The sequence below is a fragment of the Capricornis sumatraensis genome, chromosome 2 (assembly GCF_032405125.1).
Source record: "Capricornis sumatraensis isolate serow.1 chromosome 2, serow.2, whole genome shotgun sequence".
In the NCBI taxonomy this organism is placed as follows: domain Eukaryota; kingdom Metazoa; phylum Chordata; class Mammalia; order Artiodactyla; family Bovidae; genus Capricornis; species Capricornis sumatraensis.
The window spans coordinates 92,505,087-92,528,288 of NC_091070.1; the positions used below are offsets into that span (position 1 = coordinate 92,505,087).

Genomic DNA, 23,202 nt, shown 5'->3' on the forward strand with positions numbered 1-23,202 from the left:
GGTATTAATTAACATTTTCAATTGGCATACTCCTATGAAAGAAAACTCTCTCTTTACAAAGTATTTACAAAGTACTGTACCAAGTGCCAACTGACAAGCTAATGAAATCGATAAAATATTTACTCTTATCATTATGTTCCCTAGATTAGTTAATAGCAGTTCCTATAACTGGAATTGTGAATATCTACTCCACTTTGTGGCACTCATTACATTCTGTAATTCCTGAACGAGATCATATTTGTAGACCACAGAGGTTGAAGAATGTGGGTGTACTGAGTTCCATCATTACTGTCATCAAAAGCTGAAAAAATCCAACTCAGTACTAGATCTTCAACAATCAAAACACTGCATTATAAATCAAGAATTTTATTTTCTGGTTTTGTCCTAGTTGGTGGTTCACTGTATTTCTGATTCCACACTAAGTCCCTAGTTCTCACTGTTAACAGATCGATTTTTTTTTTAAGTAGAATGCTTAAAGGACACAGAAAATAAAACACTAATAATAAACATGCCATAAAGAACTTTTAAAAAAAGACTCCTTTGTGGACTAAAATGAATTCACAAAGATACAGGTATTTGAAACAATTAAAAAAAAAAAAATCTCACCACCAAGCCTAGAACTAACAATGTTACTTCTGTATAAATTCTACGAAAAAATGTTAAGTTCTAAAACATTTTACAAAATGCAGTTCTCATCTCTTTTTATTAATAAATATGCTAACATTTTTGTATGTTACTTTACAATGTAAAGGTTATTAGATCTCTCTAAAATAGTAATCTATAATAACACAATTAACTCATCTAATTAAATAAACATAAAAGTATAGTATCATAAGCTATTTTATAAATCTTTATTCTTATCAAGTAGCTCTGAATCAAACAATTTTTACATGCAGCTCTCTGCTTTTCTTAATTCAACCTAAGGTTTAATATTAAGGATTCAAGCAGCTAGGAACACAACCATCCAGTATGAAAAGGTCTGAGACACTTACGGAATCATAATAGAATCCAGTACTGTGATCAAAATACAATCCAGTGTTCTCATCATAGCTAAAGCCAGTCTGTGATACAGCAGCTTCTGCTGCAGCTCTCAAACTTTCAGCTAGTGATGAACCTTCTAAGGATGTATTCTCTGTTGCTAACGCAGATGCTGGCTCCTAGATATGGTACAATCATGTCAAATAGGACAAAAACATCCTTAAATAAAAAAGTAACAGAATTTGAACAATAAACAGACCTATAAACTATTTGGAATATAAGACCTCAGTTTCTGCAATGGAAAGGGATGGCTATCAATTACAATTTGATTGCCATTTAAAAAAAATGTCAGTTAATTCAAATCTGACCCCGTTTTGAAGACATGAGTGAGTGAGTGACCATTATTCAAAAATAAATATCTAATACCATAGGGAAGCAATCCACAAAATACAGACAGAACTATTCTTTACGATAAATGTTCAGGATTCTTCAATAGTTATAGGTGCAAAGGAAACAATTTTAGAAAATAGATGGGTGAGGAAAGCTATGAATTCTATATCACACATTAAGCAGTTGCCCTGTATAAACCTTACAAGATCCTGATTCAAACAAACTGTAGAAACTAATTTATAAAACATTCTGGGAAATTTGACAATGGCATGATGTTAGACATAAAGGAAGCATTGAAAGAAGCTGGTGTGAGCATGGTATTGTGGTTGTTCAAGATTTTTGGGTTGAGTCAATACATACTGACAAATTTTGCTTTAGTTTATGTGTACCATACTTTTTTTTTGGAACACAATAGAGTAGGAAAACAATAACACATATGAATCAGTTCTAATTTTTGTTTCTCAAAAAGTGTATAATTTACTACATAATTAGAGCATGTTTACAACCCTTGCATATGCTGCGATAAAAGAAAGAACTCTATTTTTCTCCATAATAACAACAAAGAAGAACAAGTTCCTGTAATAACAGTTTCAAGTAAAGCACTCTATTACCTGTGAATTCGAGGCAAAATGGTCCTCTTGTCCAAAATTAACATTTTCTGTTATATCAGTACCAGCATAAGTATCATTTTGTATGTGAGACTGGTCTTTAGAATTAAAAGTAGAAGCTTCGATATCCTTATCTTCCTGAACTGAGAGTTCAGATGCTTTATTTGAAAGATTAACTTCATTATAGTATGTCTGATAGTAATAATCTATTGCAAAAACAAAAAGTGGTATCATATTAGAATAGTGTATATAAAAGAACTTAATTCCAAAACATTACCAGCAAACACCAAAGAGCACACATTGCATGCAACTTGTATTTTTACAATTAAACACATTTTAACAGATTAAAATGAAGAGTGCAAGTAAATCTGCAGAAGGATACATCTTTGATTCTAACATCACCTTCAGTACCCTAGCTGTCAAGCTAAAAAGAAAAAAAAAGGTAAGCAGATTTGGATTTTCCATAGCAAAAGTAAAAAGAGAAAACAGGTAGACAGGTTGTGTTCTGTCCAAAAAAATTAGCAACTCTTAAAAATATCTAAGCACACACCTTAGTGTCGTTGAATATCAAACGACAATGGAATAAAGACAACATGTCAAGGGCTCATTTTTCCATCACATTTTAGTCACGATGCTGACTTTTTTAAAAAACATACCATAATTTGCTAAGTTGTGCACAGAATAAACAAGGCAAAGTTGATTGGGAAAGACCATTTCTTGTGATTCCTATTTGTTAAAACCCAGGTGCTCAGTGATTTTGCCTGCCAACATCATGCCATTGATGAGGCCATGGTTGTAGGCCCAGCCTCTTCCCAGAAGGACCTGAGACTGACACGGAACTGATACTAAGTGTAATACGTCAACAAGAAAACACACCCCCTGGTCACAAGTAAGGCGAGGAGAGAGGAGACGGTTTGCAGCAGAGCAAGAACTGCTCGGTGAACATGCCACTGAAAACAGCAGCAGTACTGTGCATTTATAAGAGCAACAAGTTCTGCTTTCCCACAAGAGCAAACAGATTATCTGAAAATGCCAAGTCATACAGAGAAAAGGCAACTTTGTAACAGCTCTATTTATCTGGGGGGGGGGGGGGGTGGTGTGTGTGTGTGTGTGTGTGTGTGTGTGTGTGTGTGTGTGTTTTAAGTTTAAAGAAAACGCCACACTAGCACGATTTGAAGGTGAAAGTATTTGGATAGCTTCACTGTACGGTGAGTACCTGAGATTGACCAAGGAGGGTGGTTCTCTGTTTGTACTTCTACATCAGACTTTTTATTATCTTCGTTTCTCCCACAATGGAGTATTTTACTGAGCTCTTCTACCTGAAAGAAAAAAAGGCTTTAGGAAATAAACCATACAGCCACCTACTAATATGTACATTATTCTCCTAAAATTACAGTAATTATTTTCCCTGGTAAAAGTCTGGAGAAGTACCAGGATCAGCTAGTTTCCTTTCAGAAAAACTAAACATACTATAATTGGCTTTCATCTTTTACATCTGCAAAGGGAGGTGTTTTTATTCCTATACTCTCTTGGGAAACCTCAGACTATTCCTTCCAAAAATCAGACTCACGACATCAGTAAGACCCTGTGAACAGATTTATTTACTTCTAACAAAATAAGAATGCCTTTATACTAACATTTTAACTGGTCAGCAGCTCTCCCTGAGGAGAATTAAATTACCTAGTATCATTCAGTGTTCTCCACCTGGAATTAACTATTCACTTAAATAATGTCACTCATATACGTTAACACACTTTTTTCTTGAAATATTAATCTTACACCTAAATAACTGGAGCAGAAGGAAACAGAGATGACTGCCTCAGAGGGGCCTCTGGGCTCCCTGTACCTCACTGAAGGTCAAGGCCAGCGCACCAGAGTGTGAAGAACACCCATCAACAGAAAAGAGCACTTATTAGCAACCTCAGGCAGACAGAGTCTCAATGCAAGACTCAATTCAGCTCAGTTCAGTCCAGTCACTCAGTCATGTCTGACTCTTTGTGACCCCATGAACCACTGCACGCCAGGCCTCCCTGTCCATCACCAACTCCCGGGGTTCACCCAAACACATGTGCATCAAGTCAGTGATGCCATCCAGCCATCTCATCCTCTGTCGTCCCCTTCTCCTCCTGCCCTCAATCTTTCCTAGCATCAGGGTCTTTTCAAATGAGTCAGCTCTTCACATCAGGTGGCCAAAGTATTGAAGTTTCAGCTTCAGCATCATTCCCTCCAATGAACACCTAGGACTGATCTGCTTTAGGATGGACTGGTTGGATCTCCTTGCAGTCCAAGGGACTCTCAAGAGTCTTCTCCAGCACCACAGTTCAAAAGCATCAATTCTCTAATGCTCAGCTTTCTTTATAGCCCAACTCTCACATCCATACATGACTACTGGAAAAGCCATAGCTTTGACTAGACGGACCTTTGTTGGCAAAGTAACGTCTCTGCTTTTTAATATGCTGTCTAGGTTGGTCATAACTTTCCTTCCAAGGAGTAAGCGTCTTTTAATTTCATGGCTGCAGTCACCATCTGCAGTGATTTTGGAGCCCAAGAAAATAAAGTCTGTCACTGTTTCCATTGTTTCCCCATCTATTTCCCATGAAGTGTGGGACCGGATGCCATGATCTTAGTTTTCTGACTGCTGAGCTTTAGGCCAACTTTTTCACTCTCCTCTTTCACTTTCATCAAGAGGCTCTTCAGTTCTTCTTCACTTTCTGCCATAAGGGTGGTGTCATCTGCATTTCTGAGGTTACTGACATTTCTCCCGGCAATCTTGATTCCAGCTTGTGCTTCATCCAGCTCAGCATTTCTCATGATGTACTCTGCATAATAGTTAAATAAGCAGGGTGACAATATACACCCTTGACGTACTTCTTTCCTGATTTGGAAAAGTCTGCTGTTCCATGTCCACTCCTAATTGTTGCTTCCTGACCTGCATACAGATTTCTCAAGAGGCAGGTCAGGTGGTCAGGTATTCCCATCTCTTCCAGAATTTTCCAGTTTATTGTGATCCACACAGTCAAAGGCTTTGGCATAGTCCATAAAGCAGTAATAGATGTTTTTCTGTAATTCTCTTGCTTTTTCAATGATGCAATGTGAGATTATATTCCTTATAAGCATGAAACTAAAGTACAAGCTTCCACATATTTCTTTCATGTTACATAGAGGTTAAAAAGAGAAAGGTGGTAAGACTGATTATATACTGATTTTCTATGCATTTCATCAAAGAAGGCAATAGCACCCCACTCCAGTACTCTTGCCTGGAAAATCCCATGGACGGAGGAGCCTGGTAGGCTGCAGTCTGTGGGACTGCTAAATTGGACACGACTGAGTGACTTCACTTTCACCTTTTGCTTTCATGCATTGGAGAAGGAAATGGCAACCCACTCCAGTGTTCTTGCCTGGAGAATCCCAGGGACGGGGGAGCCTGGTGGGCTGCTGTCTATGGGGTCACACAGAGTCGGACATGACTGAAGCAACTTAGCAACTTAGCATGCATTTCATAAATGATCAGATCTGCTGCTACCACCAAAGCTGGAACTAGACTGAAGCAAGCAAGGCACCAAAGGCATAAAATTTAAGGAGGCACTCACACTTAGGCTCATGAAAGTTTAGGACAGTACCTGAGAATCAGTACCCCCTTGAATTTTTCACCTTAGGTTACCGATTGCCTTGCCCTAGTCCTGGTTCTAGCTACTACTACTATTACTGTGAACAAGATAATTTATTTAGCACGTGCTACATTCTAGGCACTACACTTGGTACTTTGGATGACATCACATTCATTCTTACAACCACCTTACAAACTGGCTGTCCTAATCCCCATTTTAAACATGAGAAATTTAAAGAGATAAAGTAATTTGCAAAAAGTTTCTTTGACTCTAAAGCCTGTACATTTATGTGTTTTACTGCTAGTTCAACTTCAGTTCTCAAGCCAATTTTTCACTGCTCCAGAGAAACCACTATCTAGTAATCAGCAACGACAGTTAACAAACTCCACCCAACTCCAGGGGCGGCTGACCAGAAAGATAATAAAGAGCCATTACTATCACTAGGAGAGTTACAGCTTTCTGTGCATTTCAATTTTTCATATTAGACGACTATCGAGTTAACACTAACAACCAAAATGCTAGCTCTTCAAAGACTAGCAGAAACGTTTTCAGAATCTCTAGCAAGCAGAACTTTCACAATTTAGAATTATAAAAGGATTTTTTTAAGGCTATCAAATTTTCCTCCCCTCTCTCCACAATATTTTAACCGTATTTGTAGTCTCCTGTAGGTGTCCAAGAAACAGCTGTTGAGTAACCAAACACAAATTTTCTATATCATAATATTAACAACTCCATACAATGGTCACAGAAAGTCATTGCTACTCAGCACTTATTTGCATAGCTTATTTGACAAAGCATAACAAAGTCTGATACTTTAATTTTCACCCTACATATGTGGTTTTAGGAAATGTACCAATATATGTCAAAGGACAACAGTTTAACTGAAATTAATAGTTACATGTAAATATAACTTGTTGGGAAAGAATGCAATAGACCAAAAAAATCAAGCTGGAAAAATTATACTGTTTAAAAATTCAAGGGGGTTACTGATTCTCAGGTACTATCCTAAACTTTCATGAGCCTAAGTGTGAGTGCCTCCTTAACCTTAAATTTTGTGCCTTAGGTGCCTTATTTGCTTCACTCTAGTTCCAGCTTCAGTGGTAGTAGCAGATGTTTGTCAGTTTAAATATTTGCCCTTACTGTATTTTATGGCAAAGAGTTAGCTGCTTAGTGTCTTTAACAAGCAGAGTTCTATCTTCCCGACTTCCACCAGACAACTCAAGATAAATGCCCAGAACAACCTCACATTAATACCTTCTTGCTCTTTAGTCGCTCAGTCGTGTCTGAATCTTCACGACCCTATGAACTGTAGCCCATTAGGCTTCTCTGTCCATGGGATTTCCCAGGCAAGAATACTGGAGGGGATTGCTATTACCTGCTCCACACGATTTTCCGAACCCTCCCACTCACGTCTCCTGAATTGGCAGGTGGATTCTTTTACCACTGAGCCACCAGGGAAGCCCCCTCACATTTGTATAGCGATCAAAACGGTGAAACAGTTTATGGACGCTTAATTTGACTTAACCTTCATCAGTTGGTCCCATCATTCTCATTTTATGGGCAACCAAGGCTCAATTCAAGGCTCAACCAAGGTCGCAAAGAGTCGGACACGACTGAGCGACTTGAACTGGAACTTGAAAGCTCAATTTCAGTTCACCCTTCTAGACAATGATAAATGGGGCTGATTGCAATTGGTGCTTTACAAACTTAAAAAGTGATCTGGAATATTGTAAATGTGCCTACTGCCCAGGGGATTTTACAAGTGAGAATGAAAACTCAAGGTCCTTAAGTTCACTTCACGCCCGGTCGTAACTGCAGCTCACGCATTTCATCTAAACCGAGTACCCCAACTCTTAGGTTTGTTCCAAAGGTTCTTGTAATTAAAATAGCACAAAACTTTTAACTCTTCCAGGAACTCTCTAAAGCAGTCCAGGGCCCTGCCAGGGAGCCCTCCCGAGGCGATCCCAGGCCTCGAAGGCCTCGCCGCTGGGTGGGGCGTGGGGCTGGAACCGGACGGCGCACCTGTGTGCGGAGCTCTTGGTTGTTGCTCTCGGCGCTCTGGTACAGCCGCTCCGTGTGGTGCAGCAGCTTCTCGATCTCCCGCACTTGTCGCTTGCAGCTCCGCAGCTCGCGTTCCAACGTCTCCACCTTGCGCCTCAGCTGGGCCAGCTCAGGCTCGGGGGAGGGTGGCGGCGACGGAGACAACGAAGGCGGCGGCGCCTCGGAGGCCATGGGGTCCGGCGCGACGCGGCCCGTGGGCGCGGAAGGGGCTGCGCTCAGACCGAGGCGGACGCCGGTGGACCCGGGAGCCAAGGGAGCGCGTGGGCAGCGAAAGGCGGCCTCAGCTCCGCCCGGCCGCGGCGGCCCCTGGCCATGACGCCCTGAAGCTTGTTCCCTGTAGCCGAGAGGGACTGCGGACAAACAAACAAGGGAACGGATAATGGGCACGGCCCAGCCAGGCCGGCTTTCAAACAGTAAAACTTTATTGGTAACTTCCCGTCCAACCGACCCCGTAAGCCGCAGAAACGTTAGACAAATGGGCGGGCTAGAGAAGGGACCGAAGCGATCCGGCCGTTTCTCGGCGGAACCGGAAACGATGGTGCCGGCGGTGGGTGGGACCGAGACGGAAAAGGAAGCGACGGGAGCCGAGAAGGGCCTTACAGCGCACAAGCGCAGGCTGCCGGGTGGGCGGGGAGAGGGCGGGGCGGGGCGGCACCGAGGGCGTGAAGAGCCAATGCGAAAGCTGCTACAGACTGTAGCTCAGAAGAGATGAACTAAGGCGAGCATTCTTGCAGGCTTTTACCATCGTACGCTTTCAAAACGTTTTCAAACTTTTTGCACAGAGTTCACTTCCTAGCTGCTTATTTTACAGAGAAGAAGAGCGAATCTCCAAGAAATGATTTGCCAAGAACTAATGGCTCAAGCGGTAAAGAATCTGCCTGCATGCAGGAGACACAAGAGACGAGGGTTCCATCCCTGGGTCAGGAAGACCCCCTGGAAAAGGAAAGGGCAACCCACTCCGGGATTCTTGCCTGGAAAAATCGATAGACAGCCTGGCGGGCTGCAATCCATGGGGTCTCTAAAGAGTCGGACACGACTTAGCGACTAAACCAAACCATAGAATTAATACTAAACCAGGACTGAAACGTAGTGTTCTGATGCTCTGCTTGCTTAGTGCTTCTGCAGATTCTGTGAGGTTAGGAACCCCCAGTACAAGAAAACAAATTCCTTTAGGTCTGGCTTGCAGAGAGAAGCATCCCTGGTGGGAAAATAAGCAGAAAGATTCTATGCAAGCAAGAGAGAAAGTTTTTCTGTTTCAGTGGATTTATTTGGTGTTTCGTCTACATTAAACTGGCATTTCCTCAGCAGCCCTTAAACTGATGAGGGCTTCTTGAAACACACTTCCTTCCTTGCCAGGGTTATTTAGAATCAGAGCCTGACCTCAGAATGCTGGGCCTGAGCGTTTGGAAGTCAGCGACTACATCTTGTCCATCTTCTCCCAGGTCTTAGCCCAGTGCCAGTCACAGAGCTGCTGCTGCTAAGTCGCTTCAGTCGTGTCCGACTCTGTGTGACTCCATAGACGGCAGCCCACCAGGCTCCCCTGTCCCTGGGTTTCTCCAGGCAAGAACACTGGAGTGGGTTGCCATTTCCTTCTCCAATGCATGAAAGTGAAAGTGAAGTCGCTCAGTCGTGTCCGACTCTTCGCGACCCCATGGACAGCAGCCTACCAGGCTCCTCCATCCATGGGATTCTCCAGGCAAGAGTACTGGAGTGGGGTGCCATAGCCTTCTCCGCAGTCACAGAGCAGGTATCCTTAAATATTTGCTGAACGTAAGAATCCTGTTAGATGTCCTAGTTCAGTGGCCGCTGTGACTGCTTTTTGTCCTGTGCACTGCCTGCTAGTTAAGTCACAGGGGGTGAGCTCTCCAAAGGGAACCTGCCCTCTAGGTCCTGCACACATTATTCCTTAGGCTTTGAGTCCAACAAGGAACCACAGTACTCTCCTAGCCATCAATAAATGTTTAATGAGAAGACACAGTATGTCCTCTCCGATGTAAACTAGAGATGTGCTGCCCACGCCACCCCATCTGACCTACCTTAAAGCATTATGAGTCTAATCAAGAATTTGTCCAAATCTTTATATTAAAAGCTATTTTTCCATCTTTGGGGTGGGGGCAGTGGGATAAGGAATCCCATAAACACCACTTGTAAGTAACCTTAAGGTAAAGGGTACTTCCTAGCTCATTTTATAGATGAGATTTTAAGTTTTAACCATTCATTATAAAATGAATAAATAAACTTATTAGCAAATAAACTTATTAGCTGCTACTTGAAGTAATTTTTTTATTTGCCTCAACGGTAATCCATTTAATCCTAAATTCTGACCTATCCTGCAACTAATCTATAACTTACCTCTGACCATTAGTCTGGAAGAAAAAGTGACAGTTTTTTGTTTTTTTTTGTTTTTTTTTTGAGGAAAAAAAAGCTTTGCGTATCAGGTGGAAATTGCATGAAGGTTCTAAGTAACTTAACTTAGTCTGCTGTGCCATGCCATATGTCCTTAAGTATAATCTATCCTTATCCTTCAGTTCAGTTCAGTTCAGTCACTAGCTGTGTCCGACTCTGCCACCCCAGGGACTGCAGCGCGCCAGGCTTCCCTGTCCTTCACTAGAGGACAGAGAAGCTTCTCCCTGAGTTTGCTCACACTCATATCCATTGAGTTGGTGATGCCATCCAACCATCTCATCCTCTGTCTTCCCCTTCTCCTCCCACCTTCAGTCTTTCCCAGCATCAAGGTCTTTTCCAGTGAGTCAGTTCTTCACATCAGGTGGCCAAAGTATTAGAGCTTCAGCTTCAGCATCAGTTCTTCCAATGAATATTTAGGACTGATTTCCTTTAGGATGGACCGGTTGGATCTCCTTGCAGTCCAATGGACTCTCAAGAATTTTCTCCAATGCCACAGTTCAAAAGCATGTTCTTCAATTGGTTGAATTAAGCTTCAATCAATTCCTTATCATTTCTTTTGAAAATTTTTATTTGCAAACATATTTGCAAACAAAGTGACCAACAAGGGATTAATCTCCAAAATACATAAGTAATTCAAGCAACTCAATATAAAAAAAATTTTAAAAATGAGCAGAAGATCTAAATAGACATATCTCCAAAGAAGGCAAACAGATGGCCAAATAGCACATGAAAAGATGCTCAGCATCACTAATGGTTAGAGAAATGCAAATCAAAACTATAATGAGGTATCACCTCATACTATCAGAATGGCCATTATCAAAAAACCTGCAAACAATAAATGTTGGAGACAGTGTGGAAAAAAGTGAATCCTTCTGCACTGTTGGTGGGGATGTAAATTGGTACAAGCATTATGGAGAACAGTATGGAGGGTCCTTAAAAAAACGAAAAATAGAACTACCATATAATCCAGCAATCCCACTCCTGAGCATATATCTGGAGAAAATCCCCCACTTCTCTATAGCTGGTTGTTATACCACTTCACCTCTACAGAAGACCTGCACTGGTACCTGTTGTTGCTAACTAAAATAAATCCAGAGGGATTTCCACTTTGATGAAAAAAGGCAAAATCTGAAAATAGTGCTCAGCATTTGTTTTGCAGCACCCAGAGCAGTGAGAATGGCACCACCCAGCTCCTTGCAAAAGAACTATCTCAGCACCTCAACACCAGCCTCCACGGCTATGGACTGTGTCTGTGAACATTTGTGCCTTAATCTCCATTTATTTTGTGTACACCCATTAGCAAGATGTATCTAAAAGGTATCAGAAAGGTCAAAGAGAGATCACAAGAATATTGTACTTATCATAAAACTGGACGTGTTGATAATTAAGAAGTTTGATCGTGGTGAACAAAATAGACACTGTGCGTGCAGTGAACCTGACTGCATCCACCCTTTGTACCAAGTGCACACAGGAGAGGTTCTTCAAAGCTGCCAAAGTTACTATTATTTCTGCTAGTGGCAAAGTGGTCTCCAGTAATTGACAAAATGGAAAGTCTGTTGCTTGAGTGGACTCATAGATGTACAAGGTTCAGCATTAAGTTATCCTATGTTTACAGAGAAATCAATCCGTCTTTTCAATAAACTGAAACAGAATGATGGTGGTTCAAGTGTGGCAACAGTGGAATTTAAAAGAGGTCATGCCCATCACAAGCATGGAAATTGACACTGTAATCAGAAATCTTTCAGCAAACAAAAGCCCAGGAACAGACAGCTTCACAGCTGAATTCTACCAAAGAAGAGCTACCAGAGAAGAGCTACCAGAATTCTACCAGAGAAGAGCTAACACCTATCCTACTCAAACTCTTCCAGAAAATTTCAGAGGAAGGTAAACTTCCAAACTCATTCTATGAGGCCACCATCACCCTAATACCAAAATCAGACAAAGATGTCACAAAAAAAGAAAACTACAGGCCAGTATCACTGATGAACATAGATGCAAAAATTCTTAACAAAATTATAGCAAATAGAATCCAACTACATATTTAAAAGATCATACATCATGACCAAGTGGGCTTTATCCCAGGGATGCAAGGATTCTTCAATATTCACAAATCAATCAAGGTGGAGGGATCAACCTGCCTGACTTCAGACTATACTACAAAGCTACAGTCATCAAGTGCCGGGGTCCAGCCCCAGTGGATCCAGGGTAATTCGAGGAGGAGACGGAATCAGCATCCTAGAAAAATGCTATTTAATTAGAAATATAAAGAGAGATTAGAAAAGAATAGTGTAGTAGGAAAATTAGTGGAGAAAAGGAGGCTGAATAACTTGGTTTACGTGGAATACGAATAAAACTCCAAGACAAGGAGTTTGCACCACCTACGTAGGCCACCGGCACCCACTTGAATAGCGGAGGGTGCCCCGCCTTGGGCTCCCTCTTGCATGGGTCTTAGAAACCAGGGCAAAATTAGCAGGCTTGGCGAGCATCCACGCTCCAGATGGGAATTCAGCCAGAAGGGGAAAGAAAGAACGACATGGGGGAATCAGTCTTTCCAGAAACTGATCTGTTTTCTTTATTTTCAGGTTAGCTTATATACTTTTTGTTATACATAGGGATGAATACAGAGTCACGTGGGGTCAGCAGACCTGACCTTTATCAAAATCAGGTGCTTCATATAAATGTATACAAAGGTCTTAGGGGTTTTACATCATCTTCTGGCCATGAGGCCTGCTGACATTTTATGGCTCTTTCTGATAATGGTCAGTCAACCAGAAAACTTATTTTTTCCAGGGGTGATTTTTTCTTAAACCAGGCGCCACCCTCCGAAGGCACCAGATAAAGTTGCATTCCTATAGGGTGAGGGTGCAGGGGGTTATAATCAAGAAAGGAATTTACTTAGCCTAAGGTTTAAGATGATTAATATTAAAGGTTAATACTTATTTCTCCCATATGCTAGTTATAATTCATTATAAGGGCAGGGAATATGGAGATTTAGCAGCAAATATTGGCTCAGCAAATGAAAAACCCTTCACCAATATAATTTCTAATCAACCCACTATACTATACTAATAATTTTCTAGCTTCTCAAAAGAATCCGTATTTAGAAAGTTTAAAGCATCTCGTGCCTCTCACGGTTGGGAGACAATCACATGTGGCTGGACAAACCTGCTCAGGCAGACTAGAGAACCTTCAGAGGAGTTTGTAAGTTGAAACACTCTTGTCACGCCCAGGAATTTTTATCGACTGGAACTGCAAGTTAACTCCTTCTCCGAGAGAGGTGGTGGGGGACAGCCCCCCGTAAAGTCAGAGGTGTAGGTGAGAGCATAAAACAGTAAAGTAGGCAGACTCTGGTTGGGGGGTAGATGCTCGGGAACAGAGGGTCTCCTGAGGCTCAATCCCACCTTTGCGTAATGCCGAGCCTCCTTCCTCATGACCTTTGCCATGGCGGAGTTCCTCACGCTAGCTCCCGGCAATCAAGACAATATGGTACTGGCACAAAGACAGAAATATAGATCAATGGAACAAAATAGAAAGCCCAGGGATAAATCCATGCACCTATGGACACCTTATCTTTGACAAGGGAGGCAAGAATATACAATGGAGAAAAGACAATCTCTTTAACAAGTGGTGCTGGGAAAACTGGTCAACCACTTGTAAAACAATGAGACTAGAACATTTTCTAACACCCTACACGAAAATAAACCCAAAATGGATTAAAGATCTAAATGTAAGACCAGAAACTATAAAACTCCTAGAGGAAAACATAGGCAAAACACTCTCCGACATAAATCACAGCAGGATCCTCTATGACCCACCTCCCAGAGTAATGGAAATAAAAGCAAAAATAAACAAATGAGACCTAATTAAACTTAAAAGCTTTTGCACAATGAAGGAAACTATAAGCAAGGTGAAAAGACAGCCTTCAGAATGGGAGAAAATAATAGCAAATGAAGCAACTGACAAAGAATTAATCTCAAAAATAAACAAGCAGCTCCAGCAGCTCAATTCCACAAAAATAAGTGACCCAATCAAAACATGGGCCAAAGAACCAAACAGACATTTCTCCAAAGAAGACACAGATGGCTAACAAACACATGAAAAGATACTCAACATTACTCATTATCAGAGAAATACGAATCAAAACCACAATGAGGTACGATCTCACACCAGTCTAAATGACTGCTATCAAATAGCCTAAAAGCAATAAATGCTGGAGAGGGTGTGGAGAAAAAGGAACTCTTACACTGTTGGTGGGAATGCAAACTAATACAGCCACTGTGGAGAACAGTGTGGACATTCCTTAAAGAACTGGAACTAGAACTGCCTTATGACCCAGCAATCCCACTGCTGGGCATACACACCGAGGAAACCAGAACTGAAAGAGACACGTGCACCCCAATGTTCATCGCAGCACTGTTTATAATAGCCAGGACATGCAAACAACCTAGATGTCCATCAGCAGATGAATGGATAAGAAAGCTGTGGTACAGATACACAATGGAGTATTACTCAGCCATTAAAAAGAATGCATTTGAATCAGTTCTAATGAGGTGGATGAAACTGGAGCCGATTATACAGAGTGACGTAAGCCAGAAAGAAAAACACCAATACTGTATACTAACGCATATATATGGAATTTAGAAAGATGGCAATGATGATCCTGTACATGAGACAGCAAAAGAGACACAGATGTATAGAACAGTCCTTTGGACTCTGGGAGAAGGTGAGGGTGGGATGATTTGAGAGGGTAGCGTTGAAATGTGTATATTATCATATGTGAAGTGAATTGCAGGTCCAGGTTCAATGCATGAGACAGGGGGCTCAGGGCTGGTGCACTGGGATGACCCTGAGGGATGGGATGGGGAGGGAGGGTCAGGATGGGAAACACATTACAGCCGTGGCGGATTCATGTTGATATATGGCAAAACCACTACAATACTGTAAAGCAATTAGCCTCCAATTAAAATAAATAAATTAATTAAAAAATAAAATGACCTGAAATGTGAAAAAAATAAATAAAGGTGGTCACGGTGCTTTGATCAGTTTTTGAGGTGAGGGGAATTTCATTGCTTAAAGGTTACTGGAGAGAGAGTTTTGGCTGATACTGAGGCTGCCAAAAAGTTTCCAGAACTGAAGAAAATAATTATAGAAGTTGCTTATTTGTATAAGCAAGTGTCTAATTGCAAGGAAACAGCAATTTATTGGAAAAAATTGCAAGAAAAATCATTAATTTCAATAGAAGAAAGGCAGGCTAAGGGATGTAAAGCATTGAAGGACAGGCTTACCCTGTCCTATTATTAAAACCTCTGGTAAGGCTATCGTTAGGCCTTTACTAAGGCACATTCAGAAAACCCGAGGGCATGTAAGGACATTGGTTATTTTTTTGTTTTTGTTTTAATTTAAATTTATTTATTTTAATGGGAGGCTAATTACTTTACAATATTGTATTCGTTTTGCCATACATCATCATGAATCTGCCACGGGTGTACATGTGTTCCCCATACTAAACCCCCCTCCCACCTGCCTCCCCATATCATCCCTCTGGGTCATCCCAGTGCACCAGCCCCGAGTATCCTGTATCCTACATCGAACCTAGACTGGCGATTCATTTCTTATATGATATTATACATGTTTCAGCGCCATTCTCCCAAATCATCCCACCCTCTCCCTCTCCCACAGAGTCCAAAAGACTGTTCTATACATTTGTGTCTCTTTTGCTATCTCGCATACAGGGTTATTGTTACCATCTTTCTAAATTCCATATATATGCGTTAGTATACTGTATTGGTGTTTTTCTTTCTGGCTTACTTCACTCTGTATAATTGGCTCCAGTTTCATCCACCTCATTAGAACTGATTCAAATGTATTCTTTTTAATGGCTGAGTAATACTCCATTGTGTATATGTACCACAGCTTTCTTATCCATTCGTCTGCTGATGGACATCTAGGTTGCTTCCATGTCTGTAAGAACATTGTTAAGGACACACTTCCTGTTGTGTTTCATTCACATCCAAGTGGTTGGAGTGCCCAAGTGATTTTTTTCTAAGTACATAAGTGGATATATTAGTCCTTTAGTTGAAAAACACTGCAGAGAAAATAACCATGACAACAGGCATCTTTTTGGTTGTCAGTAATTGTGCTGCTTATCCACCTGGCATTGTTGAGGATGGTGGTAACATTTGTGTTGTGTTCTTACCGCTGAATATAACATCATTGCTGCAATGTATGATCCAGCCTGATCACTAAAATTAAGGCTTATGTGACACAAAATGTGATCTGTTTTATTATAAATGCTATTGCCAGAAAGGGAAACTCCAAAGCATCTTTATCAGAGATCTGGAAAGACTACAGGATAAAATTAACAATCATCAACCTTAGAGATGCTCTTGATCAACTAACAATCTCAATGAGAAAAATGGCATTTGGAGGAAACCATGTCCCGCAGCAGTGAACCAACAACAATAAATACAGCAAAAGTGACTTTGTGTTGGTGGAAGTTGGCAAAAACGAGGTGGAAGAGGTTCTGGCATTCTATGACCAAGGTGAAGAGTTATCTAGGAGCTGGCCATGAAGCTCTCCGGTGAGCTTTCACTGTGACTGACAGAACTACAGGGACTGCAGAAAAGCGTGACTTTAATTTGGAAAGTGCACGAAGGTTTAGGGCAGTTTTGCAGGATGTTCTGAGGACCTACAAAGACTTCTATGACAGAGTGTTGCATGAGGCTAAGTAGTCAGGCATACTGTCATACTTCAAGCCTTCTACATCAGCCATGCAAACATCTAGGCAGGCAGGCACAGAAGATGTAGATGTTAGTGACCTATCTGTCCTGATGAGTCTAGATGAGGATGAGATGTTAATAGCTGACCCTCTCCCTCTCCCTCCAGCCTGTTCTCTAGCCACCACCCCAACTTCTCATGACTCAGCCTAATACACCGTCATCACTACCTCTTGGCCTTCCAGTGTGCTTGCTGTCTTCCTGATTCTGATAAGTGAAACCACACTTATTTCTACTTCATCTGGCCTGCGTATTTATCATTCACTCTAGTTTTCACTATATGTTCCAGTTATTTTAGGTTTATATGTTATTTGGTATGATTTGTTAGGTTATTTATTGGGTCTGGGAATGCTCAAACGCTTTTCCATTTAAAATAATGGTCATTGTTTCTTTGCTTTACACAGTTTGGGTTTATGAAAAGCTTCCTAGGCCTGCTCTACTTTCAGATAGTGAGGGAAACCAGTATTCCATAGCAGAGGAATCCTATCAATTAACTAAAACCTGATTTATACCCAGTTTCTTTTAGAGTATCATCAATTCTATGCCTCATGAATCTCACCTGTCATAATTTATGTTGAATCTGGTGGGTAGCCAACTCTCCTATCTGATCCTACTATTTGATATCACACAAAAATATCTAGGGAGCCACAGTATTTCAGTAGTTCTGATTTATTGCTCTATATTACTTTTAGTCAATTGACCATTACCTGTTTTCTCCCCCTGGAGACCTAAGGAAAGAATGGGTGGGTGTAATCCCTGGAGTGATGGTAAAGGAAGGAAGCCAAAGGAAACTAGGCAGGCGCTTCTTGTCCATCCCTCAAATGATATACCTACACTGTGTCTTCATTGTATAATTGTATAATGAATTTTTTAAGTACTATACTGTAAATTTTCCCACACTGTTTTTCCCCCACCCCCGCCCCCGCCCCAAGGCACACATGTCTAATATGGTGAATGCTAACTCTCCAAGGAGAATCCGTCTTCACTGGACTGATTCTAGATCTTTAAGGTGCAAAAATCAATGCTTTCAACTACAGCAGTACTTTCTCAAACTCAGTGGTGAAGGACAATTTGTAAAAAGTTCTAATCTATTGTGGATTGATACTTTTGTAAAATATAGCAAAATGTGTGCGTGAGTAGGAGAGAGAAGAGTAAGGGATGCAAGAGGTTTCTGAGTAGTATGAAATGGGTGCATGCATGCTCAGTCGTGTCTGACTTTTTACAGCCTCAAGGACCGTAGCCCACCAGGCTCCTCTGTCCGTGAAATTTCCAGTGTTGCTATATCCTCCTTCAGGGGATCTTCCCGACTCAAGGATCAAACCTAAGTCTCTTGTATTACAGGCAGGTTCTTGACCACTGTGGCACTGATGATTACCCCTCAATAGTTTAAGAGATACAAGTTAAAGTTCGGATTAAAAAAAAAATTACTTGGCTATTTGAACTATACTTTGACTTCCACTGACCATCATTAAGTTAGCATTAACATGGGCCACAAGATACAAAAATTTGCAATTAGGCATCATTGTTAAATTCTTTTGAGGGCGTTCATTGCTAGTGGGTGCCTTTCAGGCATCCTACAGCGTAAGTGGGAAGGTGCCTCCGTAGTTCTTTAAAAATCACTGAAGCTAGCCTATGCTGAACTATGTCTAATCGTCCATTGGTGGAAACACAGGTTATCCTCGTCCTGAGCTTGAGCTTGCAAGAAACTTTTATTCATAATGCTAAATTCATTCATTTTCTCACTGTCTCCAAAGTTCCTGGGACTCAAACACTTTCTGCATTCAGTGTTTATAAGTGTTTTTGTGGCAGGCACAGCTAGTTGTCAATCCAACAGCCATTCGCCCTTCTTCCTTACAAGAGAACCCAAATTTTGCACAGGGTATCAAAACACCTAACTAAAAGTATGTACTTCTCACCATTGGTCATAGCTGGGTGACCATGTGACATAACTATGGCCAAAGAAGTTTAAGTAGAAGTCTAGAGGCAAGTCTCCTCGGAAAGCTACTGCTTTCCAACAGAGCAGGACAGGTGCAGACTTTTGCCTTTCTCTTTCTCTTTATTACTCTCCCTACCGGGGAAGTGGATGTCATGCTAGAGGTGGAGCAGCGTCATTGTGACCATGAGGCAATCATGAAAATGAATACCACATTCAAAGGACCACAAACCAGAAAGAAGGATCCTGAGATGTTAGTGAATGACGCTGTGACTTGTCAGTCTCTAGACTTCTTTGAAGAGAAACATAAATCCCTTTTGATTAAGTTACCATTGTTGGATTTCTAGGTCACTGAGCCAAACGTAGTTCCTAAATGACAGTTTTTTTATAGAGAGTATTTTTATGTAGTTCATAGACTTTGCTTGATGTCTCAGTAAGTTTGAATAACCTAACTTTTAAATGAATAGAGCATTTACTACACTAGACATATTGGATTGGCCAAAAAGTGTGGGTAACATCGTGTAGAAACATCCATCTGTACAATGCTACAGAAAACCCAAACAAGCTTTCTGGCCAACACAATACTCTATAAGAGTTTCACCTCATGAAATGATTGCTAATAAAATAACACCAAAGCTAAGAACTTCTGAATTCTTGGTTTGGTTTGCCATGGAAGATTGGAAGATATAGCATTTTTTTCTTGACCATCTTTTCTTTTTCCTCTCTGTGACTGGCCTAGGGAAACTTCCAGTTAAGAAACATTTCAATTGGCTCAGATATGAAAGTTTTATACCCTTCAACCTGTTCTTTAGAAGCCAAGGATTAATTAATTGACAAGTGTACAGAGATTTAACTTACTAGGATTTGGCAAAGAAATTGTTGTGGATTCTTTTCTAATCAGTTTGACATAAAATACTCCTGGTGTGTGTTGAAGTTTTTGACTTTTCTCCTTGCCCTTTGGCAAATATTAGCCAAGAAGTGGTGCATAGAAGACGTTGTGTCCATGGTGGAAAGGGGAGACTGACTCTGTGTGTGTAGGGGTGTGTGTGTGTGTGTGTGTGTATATACGTATGTTTGAGACCCCATGGACTGTAGCCCACCAGGCTTCTCTGTCCCTGGAATTCTCCAGGCAAGGATACTGGACTGGGTTGCATTTCCACAATCTTCCCGACCCAGGGATTGAACCCAGGTCTCCCACACTGCAGGCAGATTCTTTACTATCTGAGCCACCAGGGAAGCCACATATGGTTACTACCTGGGTTCATTTGGAAATTAGAATTTGTTACATTTGCAGATAACTTTGATTCAGGCTTTTACAAATGAGTTGTGAACCTAAAATGCTCTAAAACAATAAAAGCTATTAAAATGAGTAGTAAGCAGAATACCTGTGTACTGAGGCTTTGCACACACACCCAGGATACCAAGTGTTCAGTATATGCTTGCTGAATTGAATGGTAAGAGCATTAGGGGCATGAGAAAACCCTATTAATGTACAGACATATGGCTGGAGTTGTGCAGAACTGCGGAACTTACAGAGTGTAGAAGCTGAAGAAAGTTTTGTGAAACATTGGTGATATGTGATTTTTCCGTGGTCTCACTGCCTCCCAGCATGAGATGCGATCAGCATATACGCAGCAAAGATGCAGCCACTCTGCACTTGGTTCTTCCCACTGAATCCAAGCTTGACTCCGTAATCCCCAACTCTTCATTTGTTACTCTCCCTATCCTTCATGATCCTCAGCATAACTGTTCCCGTTGGTCACAACCAACTTATAAAACCATCATGTGTAATAAAATTAAATCATCTGGGTAAGAACCAGTGAACTGGGGGCACAGGAGACCTACGTCCTTAATATGGCTCTGCCAATATTCTGCTTCATCCTTATTTCTAAACTATGCATAAAATCTTTAAAGGGAAAGGCTTTCAAGGGAATATAGGGTGCCATCTATTTGTTTGACCAAAACGTATAGAACACGAATCATGTGCCAAGCATGGTAGTGGACTCTGTGCATACAATCAGCTCAGTTCAGTCCAGTCGCTCAGTCGTGTCCGACTCTTTGTGACCCCATGAACCGCAGCACCCCAGGCCTCCCTATCCATCACCAACTCCCAGAGATTACTCAAACTCATGTCCATTGAGTTGGTGACGGCATCCTACCATCTCATCCTCTGTTGTCCCCTTCTCCTCCCACCGTCAATCTTTCCCAGCATGAATGGTAAGTGAAAATAGATTCAGTTCACTGTCCTTTACAGTCTAGTTAAGGAGGCAGACACTAATCAAAAAATCACTTGTAGTTCTAGCATTTCTGAATTCCTATGCCATATTTCCCTTGTGGCTCAGCTGGTAAAGAATCTGCCTGCAGTGCGGGAGACCTGGGTTCGATCCCTGGGTTGGGAAGACTCCCCGGAGAAGGAAAAGGCTACCCACTCCAGTATTCTGGCCTGGAGAATTCCATGGACTCTATAGTCCATGGGGTTGCAGAGAGTCAGACTGAGCGACTTTCACTTTTTCTTTCGTGGGATATTTAGGTTAACTTGCATAGGAACCTGGAATGTCAAGTCCATGAATCAAGGCAAACTGGAAGTGGTCAAACAAGAGATGGCAAGGGTGAACGTCGACATTCTAGGAATCAGCGAACTAAAATGGACTGGAATGGGTGAATTTAACTCAGATGACCATTATATCTACTACTGCGGACAGGAATCTCTCAGAAAAAATGGAGTAGCCATCACGGTCAACAAGAGAGTCCAAAATGCAGTACTCGGATGCAATCTCAAAAACGACAGAATGATCTCTGTTCATCTCCAAGGCAAACCATTCAATATCACGGTTATCCAAGTCTATGCCCCAACCAGTAATGCTGAAGAAGCTGAAGTTGAACGGTTTTATGAAGACCTACAAGACCTTTTAGAACTAACACCCAAAAAAGATGTCTTTCTCATTATAGGGGACTGGAATGCAAAAGTAGGAAGTCAAGAAACACCTGGAGTAACAGGCAAATTTGGCCTTGGAATGAGGAATGAAGCAGGACAAAGGCTAATAGAGTTTTGCCAAGAAAACGCACGGGTCATAGCAAACACCCTCTTCCAACAACACAAGAGAAGACTCTACACATGGACATCACCAGATGGTCAACACGGAAATCAGATTGATTATATTCTCTGCAGCCAAAGATGGAGAAGCTCTATACAGTCAACAAAAATAAGACCAGGAGCTGACTGTGGCTCAGATCGTGAACTCCTTATTATCAAATTCAGACTTAAATTGAAGAAAGTAGGGAAAACTGCTAGACCATTCAGGTATGACCTAAATCAAATCCCTTATGATTATACAGTGGAAGTGAGAAATAGATTTAAGGGCCTAGATTTGATAGATAGAGTGCCTAAGGAACTACGGAATGAGGTTTGTGACATTGTACAGGAGACAGGGATGAAGACCATCCCCATGGAAAAGAAATGCAAAAAAGCAAAATGGCTGTCTGGGGAGGCCTTACAAATAGCTGTGAAAAGGAGAGAGGCAAAAAGCAAAGGAGAAAAGGAAAGATATAAGCATCTGAACACAGAGTTCCAGAGAATAGCAAGAAGAGATAAGAAAGCCTTCTTCAGTGATCAATGCAAAGAAATCGAGGAAAACAACAGAATGGGAATCTCTTCAGAAAATTAGAGATACCAAGGGAACATTTCATGCCAAGATGGGCTCGATAAAGGACAGAAATGGTCTGGACCTAACAGAAGCAGAAGATATTAAGAAGAGGTGGCAAGAATACACAGAAGAACTGTACAAAAAAGATCTTCACGACCCAGATAATCATGATGATGTGATCACTAATCTAGAGCCAGACATCCTGGAATGTGAACTCAAGTGGGCCTTAGAAAGCATCACTATGAACAAAGCTAGTGGAGGTGATGGAATTCCAGTTGAGCTATTTCAAATCCTGAAAGATGATGCCGTGAAAGTGCTGCACTCAAGATGCCAGCAAATTTGGAAAACAGCAGTGGCCATAGGACTGGAAAAGGTCAGTTTTCATTCCAATCCCAAAAAAAGGCAACACCAAAGAATGCTCAAACTACTGCACAATTGCACTCATCTCACATGCTAGTAAAGTAATGCTCAAAATTCTCCAGGCCAGGCTTCACCGATATGTGAACCGTGAACTTCTAGATGTTCAAGCTGGTTTTAGAAAAGGCAGAGGAACCAGAGATCAAATTGCCAACATCCGCTGGATCATCAAGAAAGCAAGAGAGTTCCAGAAAAACATCTATTTCTGCTTTATTGACTATGCCAAAGCCTTTGACTGTGTGGATCACAATAAACTCTGAAAATTCTGAAAGAGATGGGAATACCAGACCATCTAAGCTGCCTCTTGAGAAATCTGTATGCAGGTCAGGAAGCAACAGTTAGAACTGGACATGGAACAACAGAATGGTTCCAAATAGGAAA

At 41.3% G+C, this 23,202-nt stretch overlaps 1 protein-coding gene across 1 annotated transcript in view; it reads right to left on the reverse strand.

Moving 5' to 3' along the window:
* AGGF1 (angiogenic factor with G-patch and FHA domains 1) overlaps positions 1-7,816 on the reverse strand; it is a 43,820-nt gene extending 36,004 nt beyond the window's left edge. The window contains exons 1-4 of the mRNA XM_068964292.1: positions 7,607-7,816; positions 3,193-3,295; positions 1,980-2,182; positions 993-1,157 (exon numbers count right to left, since the gene is read on the reverse strand). Coding sequence (XP_068820393.1) covers positions 993-1,157; positions 1,980-2,182; positions 3,193-3,295; positions 7,607-7,816 — 681 coding nt within the window. The remainder of the gene's footprint in view (positions 1-992; positions 1,158-1,979; positions 2,183-3,192; positions 3,296-7,606) is intronic.
* Between the last annotated feature and the right edge of the window lie 15,386 nt (positions 7,817-23,202).